Source organism: Bombina bombina, chromosome 2 (assembly GCF_027579735.1).
Source record: "Bombina bombina isolate aBomBom1 chromosome 2, aBomBom1.pri, whole genome shotgun sequence".
NCBI lineage: Eukaryota > Metazoa > Chordata > Amphibia > Anura > Bombinatoridae > Bombina > Bombina bombina.
This window is the reverse complement of record NC_069500.1, coordinates 464,765,064-464,790,830: the sequence shown is the minus strand read 5'-3', so window position 1 is coordinate 464,790,830 and position 25,767 is coordinate 464,765,064. Positions and strand designations below refer to the sequence as shown.

The following is a 25,767-nucleotide window of genomic DNA, read 5'->3' as shown; positions in this document are numbered from 1 at the left end:
GTCCTGAAGCCTTCTGTGCTTCAGGGATTTAATCGCGGTCTGGAGGGCGTTCCTAGGATTGTAGGGACGCCCCCCAGATGCGATCCAATAATTGAAATCTCGCGATCGTATGCACGATCGCGTAGTTTCAATTTGTCTACATCGGAACAGTTGTTCCGATGTAGGCACTTTAACCCTGTCACGAAAGGGTTAATAGAATGAGACTACCTGGCTTTATGTACAACTTCAATACACCGTCATGAGTACACCTGATCTTGGGTGGGGTGATTTAACCAATGGAAGATGGTCAGTCTCCTTTTTTTAATACAAATCTACGTTTGGTTTAGCAGACATTACAAAAAGAGTTTAAATACATCTTTTCGAGTGCAGCCAATGAGACCAAATAGTTGAGGGTGCTCGCCCACATCCACTTGCAAATAAACAATACACTATTAAAGGCTGCAAAAATCCTAGTCACAACACATAGCTATATTATGCTTAGCCAATCACTTACAAGGTGTCTTGATATTTACTGGTTCTAACACTATATTACTTTGTCTTTATGGGCTGTATCATTCCCGCTTGTCACTTTAAAATAGACTATGACTCCCTGGCTTTTATAAATGTGTCTTTTGTCATGCACAGATTTAAAGGAACAGTAAAATCATAACAATAATATCATATATATAAAAGAGCATTATATAACATGTTACAAATATACATTTTTATATTTATTATATATATATATATTTTAAACATAGATAATCCCTTTATTACCCATTCCCCCGTTTTGCATAACCAACATGGTTATATTAATATACTTTTTATCTCAGTAATTACCTTGTTCCTAAGCCTCTTCAGACTGTCCCCTTTTTTAATTCTTTTAACAGACAATTTTATCTAATCAGGGCAGACTCCTAGGTAACTCCACTGGAGTGAACACAATGTTATTTAAATGGCACACATGAACTAGCGCTCTCTAGCTGTAAAACCTGTCATAATGCTCTGAGATAAGAGGCAGCCTTCAAGGGCTTATAAATTAGCATATGAACCTACCTAGGTTTAGCTTTCAACAAAGCATACCAAGAGAACAAAGCAATTTTGATGATAAAAGTAAATTGGAAGGTTGTTCAAATTTGCATACCCTATCTGAATCATGAAAGCTTAATTTTGACTAGACTGTCCCTTTAATGTTGTTTATTTTCATTTTGGATCTAACAAGAAACACATATGTGTATATCATTTATCCATAGGGCAGGAGCTTAATGGCTAAAAAGCTCCCACTGCTTTATATTTGGACAGTGTAAGTCCCATAATAATAAGTTTAATATCCATTTTCATAAAAGTAAAAAACTAATACATTTAAAAGAAAAAAGTATATATTTGAATGTCTCTGTTTAATATGTTTAGGTACCAGAAGATGTGTGGTATGAAACAGAGCAAGTTTGGTTTGTTCACAACGATGGGTTTACACTGGGTAAGTGTCGAATTTGACTGTTTTTCTCTCTAAGATTTTTCTAATTTCACATTCACCAATACGGTAACACAGTACCTGCATATTTATTTTCTTAACAGCAACAGAACTAAAACCAGATGAAGGAACACCTGAGTTACCAGACGGTAAAGTGAGGATTCGTATTGATGCTGAAAACCAAGTTATAGAAGTGGATGAAGAAAATATTCATAGGGTAAGCTTAAAAACATACCTCCAAAAATGTATTTATTACAGGCAACAAATTGTACTTTTGAGAAAAGACAAAGCAGTTTTTTGGCGCTATCACTAAAACGGCTTTAGGCAAAATGGCTCAAATGTATCAAACTGAGAGCAAAGTGTTAAGTTTTTATTTTTTACCAAAATATGCACCAAAATACATTGTTATATTTATAAAAAAAAGTGTTCCCATGTAATTTTTGAGCGGCGAATAGCATGTGATCATTCCTTTTTTGAACAAATGTATATGTTTATTTGCTACCTCTGAGGTTTTGCATTCACTATGAAGAAACATAGCATTTTTTTAAAAAAATCAAACCTGCATAAGCTCCCCATCTGCCTGATGGCGTATCCCATTATAAGTGATACAGCCAAGACAGCAACACACGCAATAAAAAGTATCTACACGTGTTTTAAGGCACTGATTCTTCATCCGAGCACCCTGCAACAGCAATTACACATAACCGAAGCATTAAAGGAAGCAATTTAATATATATATTTTTATTTATCATAATTTTATAGCAGTTCTGATTAAATTGTAAAATACAAACTTTTGTGGTTTACAAGCTTTTGTATAGATATCAAGACAATATTGAAGGTCTTGCTTGATTTTCTTGTATAGCGCTGTGTTTCTCTTAGAGTAAAATACACGTCCATTAGTGATAATTATGGGACACATCCTATTTTGCATTTCCTTTTGAACAAACATAAAATAAGTCAATGACTTGAAGCGCAAATACACAAATGCGCAGGAAACTATGCAGCGTATCTTTATGAATTTAGGCTACAATGGATATTTGCGTCTCTAAATAAATCAGAGAGAGAAGGCAGAGTATGGCAGTCATTTTCATGTTTATTTCATGATTCAGATAGAGCTTGCATTTGTAAGCAACTTTCCAATATACTTCGATTATCAAATTTTCTTCGTTTTCATGGTATCCTTTGTTCAAAAGCTGAAAAGTAAGATCAGTAGTGTACACGGCTGTGCAGCACTATATAGCAGCAGTTTTGCAAGAATGTTATACATTATCCAGAGCACTAGATGGCAGCACTATTTCCTGTCATGCAAACATGTGCACGCTTCCTATCTAAATATCTCTTCAACAAATAATAACTTTAGAATTACGCAAGTTTGATAATAGAAGTAAATTAAAAACTTTTTTATAATTGTATGCTTTGTCTGCATCATGAAATAAAAAAAATGTGTTTTATGTCCCTTTAATTCATGTTATACTTATTATGTGTAAATTTTATGACTGCCCAGTTTGAGGAGCTGTCGGAACAATATAGAAAACCAAATAGCAGTGACAACAGTTGAAGGACCTCATTAACTGAATGGAACAGGAAATTATACCTTGTTTTTAGAACAACTGGACTTTTCCTAACAGCTGCTCATGTCATTCAGGGATGGATCACTTGGGACTTTGAATTCATAACTAATTAAATGACATTTATCTAACAACTGAACTTTTTTGTATGGCCTGAAACTAGAACTGATAGAACGTGATGTTCTATTTTAAAAATAAAATGCTCTGTTAGATTGGAACAGCTTATATTTATTTTCTTAATCCTAGAAAAGTGGTTAAAGGGACAGTAAATACATCTAATTCTAATATAAAATGCTTAATTATGCATAAAACAAATATATTTTTATTATTATTTCTGCCCCCTTTTCCATCAAAAAGAATAGCAGAAAACAAGGTATTAATCTGTTTAAATATAGTCCAGTTTACCATCTGTTTATAGAATAATATTCTGGAAGAGGGTAGAAAAATGCTGTAATTACAAAGAATTTACTGTCCCTTTAAACACCCTGTCAAAGTTGTGTTCCTGCAAATCCCCATGCCACTACAGGTGAGGATGCAGCTGGTAATTGAGACAAATGTACTGACCGGCCATATGTTCATTTGGCATGACACATAACATGAATTTGTTGGGTGCTTAACTTTATATGTGTTTAACTCATTGGCAAGGGATTAACAACTAGAAACATAAATAAGTGTTAATAATCAACCTTCACCTAAACCTTCACTTAAAGGGCCACTGTAAGTAAATATTTTCTATGCCTGTTACTAAATAACTACCCCAAATACGCTTTTTATCAATAGCATTTCATTAACATATCTCTACCGTATATCAGAAATCTTGTCTGCAAATTTAATTGTTTTCCAAACCCACTCTGCGGGTATCCTTTGCTCTGTACCAATCCGTTTACAATACCTAGGTTTCAAAATGGCGCTTTAAACACAATTTCATTGGTTTAAGTATTTTGAACATGCAGTGCTGAAAATAGTGGGCAGGATAACGTGACATCATCGGCAAATAAAATATATAACTTTTAGAACGTTATGAAACTTCGTTTTGGAGAAAATATAGGTCAGTAGGTTTTAATTAATGTTTATTAACTTTAATATGTTAGTTGTTTGGCTTAAAAATTATAACGGAAAGTAATCCTTTAAAAAACTGTTCTTAAGGGGAAATGGGATTCAAAATTAAACTTTTATAATTCAAAGTGACTTTCCAATTAACTCCTATTATCAGATACACTCTTGGTATCCTTTATTGAAACTTACCTCCTTCCACGAGAGCATACTGAGATAGGTTCCGGAGCATATATATCCTGAGTGCTATAAGACATACTGTTTTAAATGTGTGATATAAATTGTGACTTCAGTAACTGTATTTTATGTATTTAAAGGAAAATACAATAGTTATGTTTTCTAGGAAAAAAATCATAAATATTTAAAACTTTAAAAAACAATTGATTCTCCCCAAAATTAATAACTAAGCACTGTAAAAAATGTATAGTATTTGTGTTGCCTGCTTTTACTGCAGTTTATTTCAGCAAAATTAGCTTTTTCCACTCCCTAGCAGGCCTAGAATGCATCTGCTCATAATTGAGTAAATTGAAATTTGCCTCCGCTTTGTATCATTGTGATTTTCAGATTTGATTACACCATTAACACATATTCAACAGTTTTAAAGTATTATTTATAGCAGTGTTTCTCAACCGCAGTCCTCAGGACCCCTAACAGGCCAGATATTCATTATATCTTTAAAGGGTCATGAAACCCTATATTTTTCTTTCATGACTCATATAGAGCATACAATTTTAAACACGTTTCCAATTTACTTGTATTATTATTATTATTTTATTATTATCGGTTATTTGTAGAGCGCCAACAGATTCTGCAGCGCTAATTGTATTATTTATTATGCCTTCTTCTGTTGTTATCCTTTGCTGAAAGGTTTATCTAGGAAAGCTCAGGAGCAGCAAAGAACCTATGTTCTAGCTGGTGATTGGTAGCTGCATAGATATACCGATGGTCCTTGGCTCACCCATGTGTTCAGTCAGCAACCAAATGGTACCAAGAGAATGAGGCAAATTTGATAATAGAAGTAAACTGGAAATTTGTTTATATTTGTTTGTTCTACCTAAATCATGGGTTTTATGTCCCTTTAACTAGATCACAGGTGAAATAATCAGCTGATCAGTAACCATGGTTTCTAACCTGCTCTCACCCTTCAGATGATTTTTTCACCTGTGCTGTAGTTAAGATATAATGAATATCTGACCTGTTAAAGGAATACTAAACCCAATTTTTTTCTTCGTTCTCTTGCTATCTTTATTTAAAAAGCAGGAATGTAAGCATAGAAGCCAGACCATTTTTGGTTCAGATCCTGGGTTATGCTTGCTTATTGGTTTGCTAAATGTAGTCACCAATAAGCAAGCACTATCCAGGGTGCTGAACCTAAAATGGGCCGGCTCCTATGCTTGCAATCCTGCTTTTTAAATAAAGATAGCAAGAGAACAAAGAAATTGATAATCATAGTAAATTAGAAAGTTGCTTAAAATTGCATGTGCTATCTGAATCATGAAAAAAATGGGTTTAGTATCCCTTTAACCCCTCATTAACTTTTCCACACCGTTATGCCGTTGTATTCCGTCACAACGGTGCTGGGCTTTAAAGCCGTTATGACGGAATACATCTGCTGTCCTGAAGCCTACTGCGCTTGCAGGATTTGATCGCGGTCTGGAGGGCATTCCTAGCGTCATAGGGACGCCCCCCAGACCCGATCCCATAATTGAAATCTCGCGATCGTGATTTTAATTTGTCTACATCGGAACGTTGTTCCGATGTAGACTTTATAACCCGGTCACGAAAGGGTTAAGGACCAGGGCTGTTTTTACATTTCTACGGTGTTTGTGTTCAGCTGTAATTTTACTCATTTACTGTACCCACACATATTATATACCATTTTTTTTGCCATTAAATGGACTTTCTAAAGATATCATTATTTTCATCATATCATATAATTTACTATAATTTTTTTTATAAAATATGATGAAAAAAAACACACTTTTTCTAACTTTGACCCCCAAAATCTGTTACACATCTACAACCACCAAAAAACACCCATGCTAAATAGTTTCTAAATTTTGTCCTGAGTTTAGAAATACCAAATGTTTACGTGTTCTTTGCTTTTTTTGCAAGTTATAGGGCCATAAATACAAGTAGCACTTTGCTATTTCCAAACCATTTTTTTCCCCAAAATTAGCAATAGTTACATTGTAACACTGATATCTGTCAGGAACCCCTTGACATGTGTATATATATATATATTTAGTAGACAATCCAAAGTATTGATCTAGGCCCATTTTGGTGTATTTCATGCAATCATTTCACTCCCAAATGAGATCAAATAAAAAAAATTCTTAACTTTTTTACAATATTTAAGTTTCTCACTGAAATTATTTACAAATAGCTTGTGCAATTATGGCACAAATGGTTGCAAATGCTTCTCCAGGATCCCCTTTGTTCAGAAATAGCAGACATATATGCCTTTGGCATTGCTTTTTGGTAATTAGAAGGCAGCTAAATGCCGCTGTGCACCACACTTGTATTATGCCCAGCAGTGAAGGGGTTAATTAGGTAGCTTGTAGGGTTAATTTTAGATTTAGTGTAGAGATCAGTCTCCCACCTGACACATCCCACCCCCTGATCCTTCCCTGACCCCTCTCAAACAGCTCTCTTCCCTCCCCACCCCCCAAGAGTCACCACCATCTTATTAAGTACTGGCAGAAAGTCTAATAGTCTATAAAAAAGTTGATTTTGTTGTTTTTGTTTTTTTAATATTTTTATTAGATATTTTCTGCAGTGTAGGATCCCCCCTTACCACCCAACCTCCCTGAGCCAAACAGCTCTTTAACCCTCCCCCCTCTACCTATTAGCCGCCACGTTAGGTACGTGCAGCTGTCTGCCAGTACCCAGTTTGCAGGAAATTAAGCTTTTTTTTTCTCAAAAAAATAAAATAATAATAATGAAATATCCATTTTTTCTGTAGTGTAGCTGCCCCCTCTCATTCCCCTCCCCCTCCCAGATTCCTTTACCTGAACACTATCAACCTCCTCCTCCAGTTTCTGTAGTGTAGCAGAATATGTTCTATGTATTTATAAATAGATATTCATATATATCTGTATATATCTAGATTCTATACCTATACTGTATATAAGCATCTATATTAATAGGTATAGATATATATAGTACCAAAAAAACATTATATATGTAGAAATATGTATTTATGAATAAATAGAATATAGTCTGTTATGGGAAGAACATTAGAATGTGAAATATTAATATTTTCATGTTGGGGTATGCGAAATGGTTTGTGTGAGAGTTGGGTGTTAGTTTTTTTTTTTCTCCATTGACTTCTATGGTGGGAATAGGTTATCGCGCGTGCAATATTTTAAGTTCGGCGAGAGCAATAACATTTTACTTTCAGTTCGTAATATGAGCACAACCCTGACGTACGCAAAAAGTTTACTTCTAGCGCAAATAATTCCCTAGCAAAAGCGCTAAATAGCGATCCAATGGTAATCTGGCCCTAAGTGAGCTAAACTGAAGTGAAAAAGCAGATCACAGGATGCAACAATACGCGAGCTACAAGATAAAGTGTAGAGTTTTACCAACTGGATTCTGTAATAAATTAAAAAAGAGAACTAAAGTTAGCTGCATGTACAGGAGGGAAACTTAGCATGGTGACTAATAACTGTGCTACTGTAGTAGTACCCATCAGTTTAATGTCCCTTTATATACATTCATTTCATATGTAAATATTTAATTTATACACACTAGAGATAAGTTAAATGGACATGTAGTAACCCTTAAAGGGACAGTAAAGTCAAAATTAAATGTTTATGGTTTAAATAGAATGGTCAATTATAAACACTTTCCAAATAACTCCTATTATCAAATTAGCTTCATTCCTTTAGTAGGCTTATAGGAACTCAGGAGTAAGCACGTGTCAACAGTACTCTATTGCGGCAGTGTTTGCAACAATGTATAACTTTTGTACATACATTGTTGCAGTCACCGCTGCCATATAATGCTAAAGACATGTTTGATGATGGGTTCCTTTGAGCCTACACAAGTTTGATCTTAAACAAATTTGATAACAGAAGTAAATTGCATGTCCTGTTGTGTATCTAAAAGTAACCAGTGTGTAGGGGGTGTCTGCAATCTAAATGACTTTTTATTATGTCTACAGTTTTAAACTTACCCCAGAAAAAGAGGCCTTCATCCTAAAGAAACAGAGTTGCCCCATGTGTGCATCATCAGCAAATCAGGATTTAAATTTGTTTTTGATAAATGAGCACAAAGTGGCACAAGGTTCCACCCATGCCAGTTTGATGTTAATGTTGCACAAGTAGCTTGTAACATTCATGTGGTATATAATGCTGTTGCCAGAGGATGCTGATATATACTATATATATATATATATATATATATATATATATATATATATAATATAGCTGTAAATAACCGTTAATCTCTAATATTTCCATTATTGTGTGCCCCATTATACTTACCCTTACATATTTCAGTTATACATATCTGATCACATGATATTTTTGAACATTCTGACGTATTTGTACAAATATATACTGTATATATTTATGTAGTGGTAACAGTTTTGTGTTTATGAAGTTTTCTTTGTTGTCCGCCTCCCACAGACCAATCCATCTAAATTTGACTATGCTGAAGACCTGACAACACTCATCAGTCTCAATGAATCTAGCGTTATAAACACCCTGCAGCATCGCTACCAGTCTCAGCTTATTCACACTAATGCCGGACCAAACCTGATTGTGCTGAAGCCAAGCGCCCCTATTACAAATTTTTCTACAAAGGTGAGAGCAGCAATATATATTCTTTAGACCACATAAAGTGCACAAATGGAATCTCTACTCAAACAGAGGAGCTTCAGATGTACATTTGAATTTTGACTGAGGCACAAGTGTCAGGTAGAGATATCCCATAATCCTGGCCTGTTGTGTAGCCTGGAATTGGAGTTGAAACAGAGGTATTTTAAAGGCACAGTCTACTGTGATTGCCCCCCCTCCCCCAACCTTTCATTTGTTCCCAATAATCAATTTTACCTGCTGGAGTGCAATTACATTACAAATAACTCTCTTACCTTAGTTTGTCATTTACAATAACTGTTGTTACCTGTTGTATTCTTACAGATACTGAATATTTAAATACTTAAGTACTGGTTGTGAAAAGCTATGCAAGCAAGGCGGTTTAGAAGACATCATGCTCCCAGTGGGATGGGACATAGAAATACTTACATTTTCCATTGTTCTCTCTAAGTATTGACCTCACTGTGTATAGAGAGATAAGATCAGGAAACAATTGGTGTAAATATATAGAGATAAGTTTATTAATACTGCTCTCCCTGGAAGCTCAGCTCATTTGATTGGATTTTGGTTTAACTTGACAGAAATCGCTATTTAATATACAACTTATATAAGGAACAGTTTCCCATGCATTTTCAACTCTGCAATTGGTATGTCATTTATAAACATGTTGAGGACAAAAATTGTTTACACTGCTCCTTTAACTTCAATCCTGAAATGCAGCAAACATGCTGAGTACAGTGAGTGAACAGTGTTAAGTCATATGTCTAAAAGGACGATACTAAAATCCTGGCATACGTGTGTCCTTTGAACACTGGGGTTGAGAAACTGTGGTTTAAAGCCTTCTTCAAAGCCATACACTCACTTAAATGGCCATTGTGCACTAGATTTTGTAGATGCTTCATTTATATAGCCCATACAGGGTTTTTGTTTTTTAAATATGGAGTTTTGCTCATTTTTAAATAACATTGTGCTGATTTGACACCTAAGCAAGCCCCAAAGTTTTAGAACTAGACTGTTGTCTACCTACTCCAGCTTGCTGCTGTTTGTATAAAGGGTCTTTTCATATGCAGGGTAGCGGGGAATGTCTGCTGTTTTTGCTTTCCAGCCCATATCAGTGGTTGTCTCAGCCTAACCTTTTCAACAGTGCTAAATTGGGAGCTTCTAAGTAAGTTTTTATACTGGATTTTTAGATCAGTATCTGTGCATATTATTCTTTATAGTAGTGTCTATGTCTATTACATGCAGTTAAATGTAAATTGGTATACTGTCCCTTTAAATACCATTCACACGTTATGAACCATAACAATAAGGATTCAATAGTTTTATAATGACTAAACTTTTTCGACTAATCATCACTCATGCACGGTTCCTAAATTCTCTCCTGATGATGGTAATGATAATGATTTTACGAACTACTAGACTCACTGGTATATGGTTCTTTGTCCCTAGATACTCATGTTATTACAATGTTTCTGAGAAGCTGGTTTTAAAGAGAGTGCACAGGGCATTGCAGCATATTTGTATAGCCTGATAAAACAGTGAGAATTTTTTCACTGTTATGTCCCTTTAATGTAAAGGAGACAAGTTATTGTCCGCCGACTTAAGTGATATATTCACACCCACCAATATATATATTGTCTTAGTCTTAGAGTTTATTGAGAAAAGTTACCAATGGCACTACAGGTATATACAGGACCTGGCTTATTTAATATCTGGCCAACTTGTAAGGCCTTTTGTGTTATCAGCCGATTTAAATGACTAAGTTCGGTGCTATGTGTATAACATTGATTACTGGAGCAAAAAGAGAAAGAATACACTTTAAAGCACTCACAGGTCACTATTGAGTAATATTGATGTAAAGAAATCAAAAATGAAATCCAAGATTAGAGGAGACACAAACTTAACTATAATTAAAATTTAACTTTTATTGGGGTCTAGAATAAAAATAGGAAAAACTTTAAAACACACTTAGGCACCGATTGTAGTCTACTTGGCTTGGCGTGACAATGTCACGTAATACCTAGAATTCTTCAACAGAAACTCTTGTGTGCAATTGATATTGCAATAAATTTACCTGCTTATATTCAGTGGAATAGACGTGTATATTCACACTAATAATTAGTATTGATTCTATGCAGGTATGATATATAGAGTATCTTTGATTGAAAGTCTCTAGTGTTGAGAAAATAGTTAGTACGTTCGTGAAAAACCTTAAGTTCAAGTTATATTGTAGGAACATCTACTGGTATTACCACATTTGTCTCAACATGAGGACATAAACTCATGTTGTTAAATACCTTAAAGTTATGTTAATGGAGTGATGGCTGAATTTTCAACCTATATCACTTGAGCAGGAGTATTATACTTAATGATATATTTATGAATTTGTGTGACCACAAAAAAACGGTAAATTAATACTTGAGTTGTACATTAAATGGTCTCCATATAGTATATGGATATTCGAGGTGTTATTAATAGACCAGTTTCTTGGTTATTATTGACTTACTTTCAACTGTATATGGTAACACAGATACAGGTTATAACCGGCTAAAATCTGAACCATAATAATAACTATATTTTCTCTTGTTAAGTGTATCCAGTCCACGGATCATCCATTACTTATGGAATATATTCTCCTTCCCAACAGGAAGCTGCAAGAGTCCACCCACAGCAAAGCTGCTATATAGCTCCTCCCCTAACTGCCATATTCAGTCATTCTCTTGCAAGCCTCAACATAGATAGGAGGTCGTGAGAGTCTGTGGTGCTTTCTACTTAGTTTATTCTTCAATCAAAAGTTTGTTATTTTTAAATGGCACCGGAGTGTGCTGTTTATCTCAGGCAGTATTTGGAAGAAGAATCTGCCTGCGTTTTTCTATGATCTTAGCAGACGTAACTAAGATCCATTTGCTGTTCTCACACATTCTGAGGAGTGAGGTACTTCAGAGGGGGAATGGCGTGCAGGTTTTCCTGCAGATAAGGTATGTGCAGTAAAATATTTTTCTAGGAATGGAATTGACTAAGAAAATACTGCTGATACCGAAGTAATGTAAGTAAAGCCTTAAATGCAGCGATAGCGACTGGTATCAGGCTTATTAATAGAGATACATACTCTTGTAAAAATGTGTTTTAAAACGTTTGCTGGCATGTTTAATCGTTTTTTAACATATGTTTGGTGATAAAACTTATTGGGGCCTAAGTTTTTTCCACATGGCTGGCTTAAATTTTGCATAGAAACAGTTAACTGAAGCTTCCCACTGTTGGCTGTGGCAGTTTGTTGTGTCTGTTTTTAAAAACGTCTATGTCTTTTTTTTTTTTTTTTTTTTGATCTGTTTTTTGCATTAAGGGGTTAATCATCCATTTGCAAGTGGGTGCAATGCTCTGTTACCTTATTACATGTACTGTAAAAATTTTGTTTGTTTTACTGCCTTTTTTTTCACTGTTTTTCAAATTTTGACAAAATTTGTTTCTCTTAAAGGCACAGTAACGTTTTATATATTTGCTTGTTAACTTGATTTAAAGTGTTTTCCAAGCTTACTAGTCTCATTATTAGTCTGTTCTAACATGTCTAACATAGAGGAAGCTCTGTGTTCATTATGTTTTAAAGCCATGGTGGAACCCCATCTTAGAATGTGTACCAGATGTACTGATTTCATGTTAAACAATAAAGATCATTTTTTGTCTTTAAAAACATTATCACCAGAGGATTCTGTCGTGGGGGTAGTTATGCCGACTAACTCTCCCCACGTGTCAGACCTTTTGACTCCCGCTTTAGGGACTCACGCTCAAATGGCGCCAAGTACATCAAGGGCACCCATAGCGTTTCTTTTACCAGGGGATTCTGTCGAGGGGAAAGTTATGCCGACTAACTCTCCCCACGTGTCAGACCCTTCGATTCCCGCTTCAGGGACTCACGCTCAAATGGCGCCAAGTACATCAAGGGCGCCCATAGCGTTTATTTTACAAGACATGGCAAAGGTGGTGAATAATATTCTGGCAGCAGCATTAGTCAGACTACCTGAAATTAAAGGAAAGCAGTTAGCTCTGGGGGTAGATACAGAGCATACAGACACTTTAAGAACCATGTATGATACTACCTCACAATATGCTTAGTCTGTGGGTGATTTTTTTTTTTGACTCAGGGAAGATGATTTAACCTGATTCTGATATTTCTACATTTAAAATTTATGCTTGAGAACCTCCACTTGTTGCTCAGGGAGGCTTTGGCTGCTCTGAATGAATGTGTACAATCGCAGGGCCAGAGAAATTGTGTAGACTGGATAAATAATATGCAGTGCCGGTGTGTACTGATGTTTTTCCAATACCTAAAGAGGTTTACTAAAATTTTTTTAATAAGGAATGGGATAGACCAGGTGTGCCGTTCTCTTCCCCTCCTATTTTTTAGAAGAATGTTTTCTAATAGTTACCACCACACGGGACTTCTGGCAGACAGTTCCTAAGGTGGAGAGAAGAGTTTCTACTCTAGCTAAGCGTACCACTACCTCTGACGAGGACAGTTGTGCTTTTTAGATCCAATGGATAAAAAATGTTTATTCAACAGGGTTTTATCCTGCAGCCCCTTGCATACATTGCTTCTGTCACTGCTGCTGCGGCGTTCTGGGTTGAGTCTCTTGATGAGGCTTTACAGTTAAGCGACTCCATTGGATGAATATATTTGACAAGCTTATGCTAGCCAATTCCTTTGTTTTCTGATGCCTTGTTCATTTGACTAGACTAAAGGCTAAGAATTCTGTTTTTTACTATACTGGCGCGCAGAGCGCTATGGCTTATATCATGGTCAGCTGTCGTGACTTTAATAAATAAGCTACTTAACTTCCCTTCAAGGGGCAGACCCTATTCGGGCCTGGTTTGAAGGAGATTATTGCTTATATCACTGGAGGAAAAGGTCATGCCCTTCCTCAGGATAGGTCTAAATCAAGGGCAAAAAAAAAAAAAAAAAAAGTCTAATTTTCGTACCTTTTAAAAACTTCAGGGCAGGTGTGGCATCCTCTTCCTCTAAGGCAAAACAAGAGGGAATTTTTGCTCAGTCCAAGGCGGTCTGGGGACAATCGGACCTGGAACAAAGATAAGCAGGCCAAGGAGCCTGCTGCTGCCTCTAAGGCAGCATGAAGGAACGGACCCCTATCCGGTAACGGATCCTATAGGGGGCAGACTTTCATTCTTTGCCCAGGCGTGGGCAAGAGATGCCCAGGATCCCTAGGCATTGGAATTTATATCCCAGAGATATCTTCTGGATTTCAAAGATTCCCCCCCAAAAAAAGGGGAGATTTCGCCTTTCACAATTATCTGCAAACCAGATAAAGAAGGAGGCATTCTTACATTGTGTACGAGATCCATCCAGTTCCAAGAGAGGAACAGGGACAGAGTTTTTACTCAAATCTGTTTGTGGTTCCCAAGGAGAGGGAACCTTCAGACCTATTTTGGATCTAAAGATCTTAAACAAATTCCTCAGAATTCCGTCATTTAAGATGGAAACTATTCGTACCATCTTAACTATGATCCAGGAGAGTCAATAGAGGACTACAATGGATTTGAAGGATGCTTATCCTCACATTGTGATGCATAAAGATCACCATCGTTTTTCAGGTTTGACTTTCTAGACAGGCATTACCAGTTTGTAGCTCTTTCCTTTGGGATATCTACAGCCCCAAGAATCTTTATGGAGGTTCTGGGGTCGCTTTGGCGGTCCTTAGACCGCGGGGCATAGAAGTGGCCCCTTATTTAGACGACATCCTGATACAGGCGTCAAACATCCAAATTGCCCAGTCTCATACGGACGTAGTACTGGCATTTCTGAGATCACATGGGTGGAAAGTGAACAAGGAAAGAGTTCTCTATCCCCAATCTCAAGGGTTTCCCTCCTAGGGACTCTGATAGATTCTGTAGAAATGAAAATTTAACCTGACGGAGTCCAGGTTGTCAAAGTTTCTAAATTTCTGCCGTGTTTTTTCATCCCATCCGCGCCCTTCGGTGGCTCAGTACATGAATGAAATCGGCTTAATGGTAGCGGCAAGGGACATAGTACCGTTTGCACGTCTACATTTCAGACCGCTGCAACTATGCATGCTCAGTCAGAGGAACGGGGATTACACAGATTTGTCCCCCTGTTAAACCTGGACCAAGAGACCAGAGATTCTCTTCTCTGGTGACTATGTCGGGTCCATCTGTCCAAGGGTATGACCTTCCGCAGGTCAGATGGGACAATTGTTACAATAGATGCCAGCCTTTTAGGTTGGGATGCAGTCTGGAACTCCCTGAAGGCTCAGGGATAGTGGACTTAGGAGGAGACCCTCCTTCTAATAAATATTCTGGAACTGGGAGTGATATTCCATGCTCTTCAGACTTGGCCTCAGTTAGCAACTCTGAGGTACATCATACTCAGTCGGACAATATACACGACTGTGGCTTACATCAGCCATCAAGGGGGAACAGAAGTTCCCTAGCGATGTTAGAAGTCTTACAATAATTCACTGGACAGAGACTCACTCTTGTCTATCAGCTATCCATATCCCAGGTGTTGAGAACTGGGAGGTGGATTTTCTAAGTCGTCAGACTTTTCTTCCGGGGGAGTGGGATTTCCTCCGGAGGTCAAGACCAAGCAGGAGAGGGCTTTGGTGTTTTTGACAGCGCCTGCGTAGCCACGCAGGACCTGGTATGCAGATCTGGTGGACATGTCATCCTTTCCATCACGGTCTCTGCTTCTGAGACAGGTCCCTCTACCTCAGGGTCCTTTCAACCATCTAAATAGAATCAATCTGAGATGGACTGCCTGGAGACTGAACGCTTGATGTTATCAAAGCATGGCTTCTCCGAGTCAGTCATTGATACCTTAATACAGACATGAAAGCCTGTCTCTAGGAAAATTGAACATAGATATGGTGTAAATATCTGATTGTTATGAATCCAAGGGTTACTCATGGAGTAAAGTCTGGATTCCCAGGATATTATCTTTTCTCCAAGATGTTTTTGAGAAAAGGGTTGTCAGCTAATTCCTTAAAAGGGGACAGATTTTTACTCTGTCTATTTTTTTGCACAAGCGTCTGGCAGGTATTCTAGACGTTCAGGCATTTGGTCAGGCTTTGGTTAGATCCAAGCCTGTGTTTAAAACTGTTGCTCCGCCATGGAGCTTAAACCTGATTCTTAAGGTTCTTCAAGAAGTTCCGTTTGAACCTTTTTTGTTCCATAGATATCAATCTTTATCTTGGAAAGTTCCTTTTGGGTAGCTAATTCCTCGACTCGTAGAGTCTCCAAGTTATCTGTGTTACAATGTGATTCTCCTTATCTGGTCCTTCGTACGGATAAGGTAGTCCTGCGTACCAACCTGGGTTTTTTCCTAAGGTGGTATCTAACAAGTACATCACTCAAGAGATAGTTGTTCCATGCTTGTATCCTAATCCTTCCTCAAAGAAGGAACGTCTATTACACAATATTTGACGTGGTTTGTGCATTAAAGTTTTACTTACAAGCTACTACAGTTTTCATCAAACGTTCAGCTTGTTTGTTGTCTATTCTGGACAGAGGAGAGGTCAAAAGACTTCAGCAGCCTCTCTGTCTTTTTGGTTAAAAAGCATAATTCATTTAGCTTATGAGACTGCTGGACAGCAGCCTCCTGAAGGGATTACAGCTCATTCTACTAGAGCTGTGGTTTTCACTTGGGCCTTTTTTAAATGTGGCTTCTGTTGAACAGATTTACAAGACGGAGTCTTGGTCTGCGCTTCATACTTTTCAAATTTAACAAATTTGATACCTTGCTTCTTCGGAGGCTATTTTTGGGAGAAAGGGTTTTTTGCAGGCAGTGGTAACTTCCGTTTAAGTACCTGCCTTGTCCCTCCCATCATCCGTGTACTTTAGCTTTGGTATTGGTATTCCATATGTAATGGATGATCCGTGGACTGGATACACTTAACAAGAGAAAACATAATTTATGCTTACCTGATAAATTTATTTCTCTTGTAGTGTATCCAGTCCACGGCCCGCCCTGTCACTTTAAGGCAGGTAATTTTTTCATTTGAACTACAGTCACCACTGCACCCTATGGTTTTTCCTTTCTCTGCATGTTTTCGGTCGAATGACTGAATATGGCAGTTAGGGGAGGAGCTATATAGCAGCTTTGCTGTGGGTGGACTCTTGCAGCTTCCTGTTGGGAAGGAGAATATATTCCATAAGTAATGGATGATCCGTGGACTGGATACACTACAAGAGAAATAAATTTATCAGGTAAGCATAAATTATGTTTTTATACTAATATATTGGTGAAGACAGCCCAGCGTACAACTTTAGTACACAAGGAATTTTTACCTGTTAAATGTGTCAAGAAACTGGTCTATTAATAACACCTAGAATATCCATATACTATATGGAGACCATTTAATGTACAACTCAAGTATTAATTTACCGTTTTTTTTTGTGGCCACACAAATTCATAAATATATCATTAAGTATAATACTCCTGCTCAAGTGATATAGGTTGAAAATTCAGCCATCACTCCATTAACATAACTTTAAGGTATTTAACAACATGAGTTTATGTCCTCATGTTGAAACAAATGTGGTAATACCAGTAGATGTTCCTACAATATAACTTGAACTTTAGGTTTTTCACGAACGTACTAACTATTTTCTCAACACTAGAGACTTTCAATCAAAGATACTCTATATATCATACCTGCATAGAATCAATACTAATTATTAGTGTGAATATACACGTCTATTCCACTGAATATAAGCAGGTAAATTTATTGGAATATCAATTGCACACAAGAGTTACTGTTGAAGAATTCTAGGTATTACGTGACATTGTCACGCCAAGCCAAGTAGACTACAATCAGTGCCTAAGTGTGTTTTTATAGTTTTTCCTATTTTTATTCTAGACCCCAATAAAAGTTAAATTTTAATTATAGTTAAGTTTGTGTCTCCTCTAATCTTGGATTTCATTTTTGATTTCTTTACATCAATATTACTCAATAGTGACCTGTGAGTGCTTTAAAGTGTATTCTTTCTCTTTTTGCTCCATTGTCTTAGTCTTGTTGACTATGCAATCCAGTGATTTGATGGACATGCACTTTCCTCATGGTACACCAGATGGCACTAGACACCTGTTAAATATAAAAATCAACAAGACCAACGTGATGCAAGAATCATATGAATCCAATCTGAACATACTGTACATGATATACACATCTGTATTAAATACTTGTATTGCTTTTAATTGGCTTTAGATTATAGTACTAGAATAATACGTACTAGTGGGGAACAATACTACAATGAGAAATAATTATAATAATGCATTAAGATTTGATTTAACTGTACAGAAAACATATATGTGTAGTAAATGTTACATACTATAAACCATCATGTGCTTATTATTAATAAGTGTGACGATAAGGAAATGGAATATAAAGAGTCACCTTACTTCACTATAATGAGATTTGCAGAAGTAATTAGAATGTTTAGAAAGATGAAGCGACAAAAAAGATCTTACCACATAATTAAATGCATAATTGAATGTTAGCTGTGGTATGATTTTTATGTGTAATATGCTTATTTCAACTATTATTTGCTTCCAGTTATTTTGGGACATTGTGCTGTATTTATTTATTTTGCTTCACATTAAAGGGGACAGTAAAGTCAAAATGAAACGTAAATGGATTGAAGAGAGCATGAACTTGTAATCAACTTTCCAATTTACTTTCTGTTATCAAATTTGCCTAGTTCTCTTGTTTTGGTATTCTTTGTTAAAGAGTAATTCTAGGTGAGTCCAGGAGCGTGCTTGTGTCTTTAGCCATCTGACAGCAAAGTTTGCAGCAATGTTTATAGCAGTGTTATACATAGTTGCAAACAGTGCTGCCAAATTAATCTTAGACACACATCTCCACATATACTCCTGAGCTCCTATCAGCTTACATAGCTTTACTTTTCAACAAAGGATAGTGAGAGAACAAAGCAAGTTTGATAATAGAGGTGATCAATTTTGACTTTACTGTCCCTTTAAAGTGTTATGAAACCAAATATGTTCTTCCATGATTCAGATAGAGCATACAATTATAAATAACTTTCTAATTTGCTACTATTGTCCAATTTGCTTAATTCTCTTGGTATCCTTTGTTGGTGAAGCAGCAGTGCACTACTGGGAGCTAGCTCCACACATTGGATGAGCTAATGACGAGAAGCAAATATTTGCATCTACCAATCAGCAGTTGTGCATTGCTGCTGCTGTACCTACCTAGGTATGATTTTTTTTTTAACAAAGAATACCAAGAGAGGAAAGCAATTTAGATCATAGAAGTAAATGAGAAAGTTTTTTAAAATTGCATGTTCTATCTGAATCATGAAACTTTAATTTTACTTTACTGTCCCTTTAAAGTCATTATTTCACTACATTCCAATGGTGATGTGTTTGCATATGTGCAACAACTCTCCTTTAGATACCTGCAGTGTAACCTAGGTTCCATAATGGCAGCACCCATGATTAATGGGAGATGCATGATATGTATTTAGTGTCCCTTTAAATTGACTTCATCAATTGCCCTTTGAAACCACCACCTATACTAAAAACATTAAATAGTGCAATATTCTCCATGGAAACACTTTGTAAACAGGAAGCAGCAACATCAATCAACCTCCCAATGAGGGTGGGAGAGAAAGAGAGTGAACTTAGCCCATACGAGAGTCTTTTTAAAGCTGCCTGAAATACAGCTACATGGCATTAATTGTAGGGGAAATTGCACCTTTAGGTTTATTTGAGTAATTGAAAATGAAACTGTCAGTATTGTCCTTTGTGTACAGAGAGACAAGATAATGAGGCCTTTGTGTATATATAGAGAGATTAGATAATGAGGTCTGCTCTTCCTGTAATCTTATCCCAATTGAACAGGCAGGCTCTCAAGAACAAAGAGTTGGGGTTTACTGTGTATTTAATAGCATGCAGCTGCTATAACACGCCAACAGTGTCCCTTTAATATCAAGGGAAAGTTGGCATTTATCAGCACTCTCACATGTGCAGACCCCCAAAACATGTCCCTGGCATTCTTTAAAGGGACATGGAACTCAAAAAATGTCTTTCATGATTCAGATAGATAATACAATTTGAAACAACTTTCTAATTTACTTCTATTATCTAATTTGTTTAATTCTCTTGGTATCATTTGTTGAAAGAGCAGCAATGCACTACAGATTTCTAACTGAACAAATGGGTGAGCCAATGACAAACTGTATATATATGTGCAGCCACCAATCAGCAACTAGAACCTAGGTTATTTGCTGCTCCTGAGCTTTCCTATATAAACCTTTCAGCAAAGGATATAAAGAGAAGGAAGCAAATCAAATAATAGAAGTAAATTGGAAAGTTGTTTAAAATGTTATGCTCTGTCTAAATCATGGATGTGTAATTATGACTTTACTGTCTCTTTAACTCTCTATATTTATCCCAACAACTCGATCTGAAGTCTACATCCAGCAATAACAAGCTACAACTTTTACTTCTGCTAACTCCTATATCCTTTCATCTAGGTGTTTAAAGGGAAAAAGGACAGCATGCCCCCTCATATCTGCTCAGTGGCACAAAAAGCCTATTGGAATATGCTAACCCAGCGCCAGGACCAGACTGTTATACCCTTGGGGAGGAGCAGCGCTGGAAAGTCAACTTGCTGCCAGAGTGCCCTGGAGTATCTGGCCGGCACTGCAGGGACCATGGATAACAAAGTGACAGGTAGAATTAGTAATGAATGCTCATGTACCTAGACTCATATATTTAACTACATTCTGATGTTTCATTATAAGTTCAAAGAGGCAGAAAACTCTTTTTTTCCATCTAAAAAGGAGTGTTTAATTTTTTAAAAAAATATTTATTCCTGAGCTGAACTAATCAACGTTTTCTGTGGGAACTGTTCCTGTGTCAGTCAGTGAGCAATAGATACACGTAGGTATTACATCTAAACAGATTTTACTTTGTATGCATAGATATGCTATTGCGCATTGCAATAATTCATTTGGCTGTTGTTTCCCCAAGGATGAACTCTGGAAAATATAAAGTTATTGCTCAAGCACATAAAAGGTGTGAAATAACTGAGGTTAAGAAATTCTGAATTTAACCCCTTTGCTGCTAAGCCATTTGTTACCTCTGTGTTAAAGTTATTTTAACCATTTAAAACCATCATATTTAAAAAACAATTTTAGTGCTCTTTCAGGTATCCCCACAAACCATACCTTGTTTTTATAGCAGAATAAATGCTTTTGGAAAAGAACTTTCATTTGTGTGTAATTTATATGGCATACATGGTAAATAACAGCACAGGAGTTATTACTTCATAAACATTTCAAATGTATGTTTTTTTGGTTACAAATTTCAGATCAGTTGTCTTCTAAAATACACTAAAATTTAGAATTCTACACCTAAGTTATTTTATAAAAATTAAGATTAGAAAAAAATATTATTTACTTGCAATCATCTTTCAGTTTAAACAACAAAATGAATAGCAATAAGCCGGTAAATAGTCATAAATGTATAAGACATTTTAAAACTACAGAAAACATAGATATTTGTATGATGATGTCACCCATACCGCTCAACAGGAGGTGCAGGGACATGTGGACAGTGACCCACTGATCATTGGTCGGTGGGACCATAATGTGAGGCTGCTGTTGGCGGTTTCAGTGGAGTCAGGAAGTGTCATGGGGGAGCTGGGGCAGTTCCTTGAAACCATCACAACTGCCCTGGAAGAGAAGCTGTGGGCAGAAAAGTTGGCAGATCACCTGACTCATGACAATCCTGCAGGATCTGGGATAGTTGAGGTCTTGATCAGCACTGGGGAGGAAACAATGAGGAGAGAACAGCACTATACTAGCCATATACTTTCACTAGCACTGTCGTCCTGAACGCTGTAGGCAGCAGACAATGCTTCACAGGGGCGTATTTAGGTTTTGTGCTGCCCTAGGCACTCAAAATTCTGCTGCCCCCCACCCCAACCCACCCCAGGTTTAAGGCCTTTTTTTAGACATAATATTTTTGGGGCAGGGTGTTAAAAATGAAAACAATTAATGCCTTTTTAAGTAGATGTTCATCAGGGCTTGCATTCACTCTGGTCACACACCCACACACACATATATATATATTAAGACATTATTTTGCAAGTCAAATGATTAAAGTGTTTATATCAGAAAAAAATATCCTTCACTGTATGATAGTTTGTCAGTAGATAGTTGTTTAACCTTAAACATCTTCTTTGGTGATTGACAGTTATTTAAGCAAAATATCTGCTTGGATAAATATGTAATGAATATACAAACTGGCCTTTAAAAGTACTTAAAAATACAACAGTAGTTATGATAGGTTTAGGAATTGTATCCTAGGGGATAAAGTCACATGATACAATCATAATAAAGTATATACTTGTATTGTTTAGAATGTATTAAATGCATACAACATATTTTCAGTTGTGTTTTAAGTCACATAGTTGTATAGATTCAGCAATAAATACTTATTCTTTTCAATGTATGACAGATAGACAAACAGTAAATGTACAAGTATTTAGTGACTAATCCGTTTAAGTATTTTAATGTCTAATGAAGATGTATTGAAGGGAGAAAGGCATATGCTGTTTCACAGTGGTCACGGTGTAGTGCACACTGCACTGTGTAGTCTGTGTGAGTCTCAATCACGCGGTGGAGCCAGGAAGAATACCGCATTCCCTCTCAGTCCAGGCCAGGCTGCGCAAGTGAGCTCCGCCTCCACGATCACCACAACATGCGCATCCACATACAATCCCATAGGACAGCAATAGCTGGGCCAGCCATTTAAGTCATTTGTAATTGGTTGATTTAGCCACCCGGCCCTGAGTTCAGTAGAGTGGCCCTAGGGACTCAAAATTCTGCTGCCCCTTGAAAATCTGCCTCCCTAGGCACCGGCCTCGTTGGCCTATGCCTTAATACGCCCCTGATGCATCATTCTTAGCAGTGAACTGGTTAAACATATGTCCATGTGCAATAATAATACACATTTTAAAGGGACAGTAAATTCAAAATTAAACTCTGTCATTCATATACAGCATGCAATTTTAAGCAGCTTTCCAATTTACTTATATCAAATTTGCTTTGCTATCTTGGTATCCTTTGTTGAAAAGCATATCTAGGTAGGCTCAGGAGCAACAATGCACTACTGGGAGATAGCTGCCTATTTGGCGCTGCACATATATGAATTTTGTCATATATATATATATATATACACACTATAAATGGATATACAGTGTGTGTATATATAAATATATATAATATATATATATATATATATATATATATATATATATATATATATATAGAGAGAGAGAGAGAGAGAGAGAGAGAAAGAGAGAGAGAGAGAGAGAGAGAGTTTTCAAGATATACTTAAACAGTATATTTTGATTAAATAAATCAGATCTAATCAGTATTAATAAAAGAGTAGGACAAATTGGAGACAAATGTATATACAGAATTTTAGATGTGAAGCTGCTAAGAGATAAAGGTTTCATGAAATAATAATTGAGAAAAAAAATTTTTAGGAGAGAAGGTCAGAGAGGTTGTGCTCTGAAGCTGGAGGAAGGAGAACTCAGAGGATTCTGCTGTACAGAACGATGGGCGGCAGCTAATGCAGTAATACAGTTCAGAAACACTTGGGACGGGCGCACTGCTTTCCTGAATATAAAGAAGGCAGCAGATCAAATTTTGCCTGAGGAACAACAGATTGGAAACGGCTTTATTTTACCTCAATGAAAATGTTGTATAGTTGCAAATGCATATAGATTTTCAAACAATATATTCTGTTATGTATGTGCATTATAATGTGTGCACGTAATTCAGAGCCACATGTTAAAAGTGCATAAAGATATGTTTAGCTCTATGTGCACACAATATATAAGAAACACTTTTATGATTTTAATATATAATGAAGGGCTGGAAATTCCCACACAGTCCGGACTTAAAGAAAATGCAGCAGATGAGTACATAATTACACTGTCAGTAGAACGTGCAACAATTGTACATTTAAGGGTACAAGAACTTGTCACTGGGGCAGCGCCCTCAAAGGTACACCCGCTGTATACTTTAATGTGGGAACATATTGATACAATTGCAGATTGTACCTTTCAAAGGCAAATATGTACCTTTGGTGACTAAATTGGACCTTTCTGCTATGGTACCATAATGTACCCTTAAAAATGGTACAAATTTGTCCTTTTAAGGGTACTGCCCCAGTGACACGCTCTTTGTATCTTTATTAAATGACATTCAAATATACATTCACCTACTGTGCTCTTGCTCAGAAAGATAAGTATACGTCTAGCTTTAAAATAACAATAATTAAAAAAATGCTTACCGTATCCACACTGAAGTTTAACGATTTTAGAAATTTTAACCAGGAATTTCTGAAAGTACTAGGCAAGACCAAGTTCAAAGGAACTACTCAGACTGCCTTTTTTCACTCAGGACCAGACTCTAACAACACACCATTTAACTTATGGTGACAGGCTCCACATAACCAGGGAGAAACATATAGACAACGCAATAATAATAAAATATAACTCTAACAAAAGGAAGCTAGATTAGAGCAGATATGCCACATGTTGGCAAGCATATATCCCTACAATCTGTGCAAGACTACAGTCACATCAATATGCTATTGTCATGCTTAGATGTAAGGAAACAAACTACACAACCCATAATTCACCTGAATGGAGCTTTATTGCACTCATAAGCAGGCTTGTACCTTTGCTTGTAGACCACATGAAAGGTTGTACTTTACTATTTAATCTAATTTGTTGTACAATTTGTTATTAAAATGAGGTGAAATTGTTCTCTTGTATGTATTAGTTTTATGTAAATGTTGCTGGGTGATTAGACAAAAAAAAAATCAGTGCCATTAAACACATTTAAATACTTTTTTTGTACATACACTATCTTAGCACTTTTTGTCCCTTTGCTTACTATAAAGCTTGCCAACAAGCAGATGGACAACTTTTGTTGGAGGATTAGGTGCAAATTTGTGTGGGCGAGACAAACTTGCTTGTTTTTTTTACATAATAATTTCACAAAATACTCCTAGCGGAGGTGTTAAGTTTGCAAGTTCGTATTGGTTCCTGCAACAGTCAGTCAATGCGCCTAGTGAAGTGTGCTATATGTGCCAATGTACACCTGTTATTTACACTGCCAGGGTTACCTGGATTTCAAGTCAATTTGCCTGTATGTTTGGTTTTGGGCAGTTAACTGTGATTCTAGGCTACAGTCTTTTTGGGAAATCCAGCCCAACATTTAATTTGTCCAGTTTTTTGGCAAAGTACTGGAGTGGAACAATTAATTGCTTTATTCCAGAAATGTAAAAACAAAAAAGCAGCATTATACGCAGTAAGGAACAAAAATAGGCTACAGCTGTAGGTACAATGCAGTTTACTGTGCAGATGAAGTAAAACTCTTGTATTTTTTCAGTGGAAAAGATTCAAGCAATGTTTACAATCCTGAAAGCCTTTGGCTGTGTGTCCACAAGCGAGAACAACAATTCTACCCGCTTCTCTATGGTTATGTCCCTAGACTTCAATGCTGCCGGCCGTATTACAGCAGGACATTTACAGGTAATCTTTCTTCCCAGGATCAATTTATATAAAAACATATGTAATAGGGCATTTGCCTTTTAACTATTAAACATTAAGGCACAATAGAAAAAGTGACTTACGGTTATGTCGCTATATTTGCTTTCAGGCAATAGCTGCTAATTTTTAGCCCAAAGAAAAGCAAAATATTATCAATATTTCCATATTTATAAAAAAGCCTAAGGTTAGAATTAATTTGTAGAAAAAGGCTAGAATATATTTGCTACAATTGCACACACTTTTTG

General features: G+C 36.5%; 1 protein-coding gene across 1 annotated transcript in view; it reads left to right on the top strand.

Moving 5' to 3' along the window:
• MYO18B (myosin XVIIIB) overlaps positions 1–25,767 on the top strand; it is a 1,229,288-nt gene that overhangs the window by 110,791 nt on the left and 1,092,730 nt on the right. Inside the window, exons 6-10 of the mRNA XM_053702090.1 lie at positions 1,390–1,456; positions 1,555–1,667; positions 8,706–8,882; positions 20,421–20,619; positions 25,362–25,504. Of these exons, the coding sequence (XP_053558065.1) occupies positions 1,390–1,456; positions 1,555–1,667; positions 8,706–8,882; positions 20,421–20,619; positions 25,362–25,504 (699 nt within the window). The remainder of the gene's footprint in view (positions 1–1,389; positions 1,457–1,554; positions 1,668–8,705; positions 8,883–20,420; positions 20,620–25,361; positions 25,505–25,767) is intronic.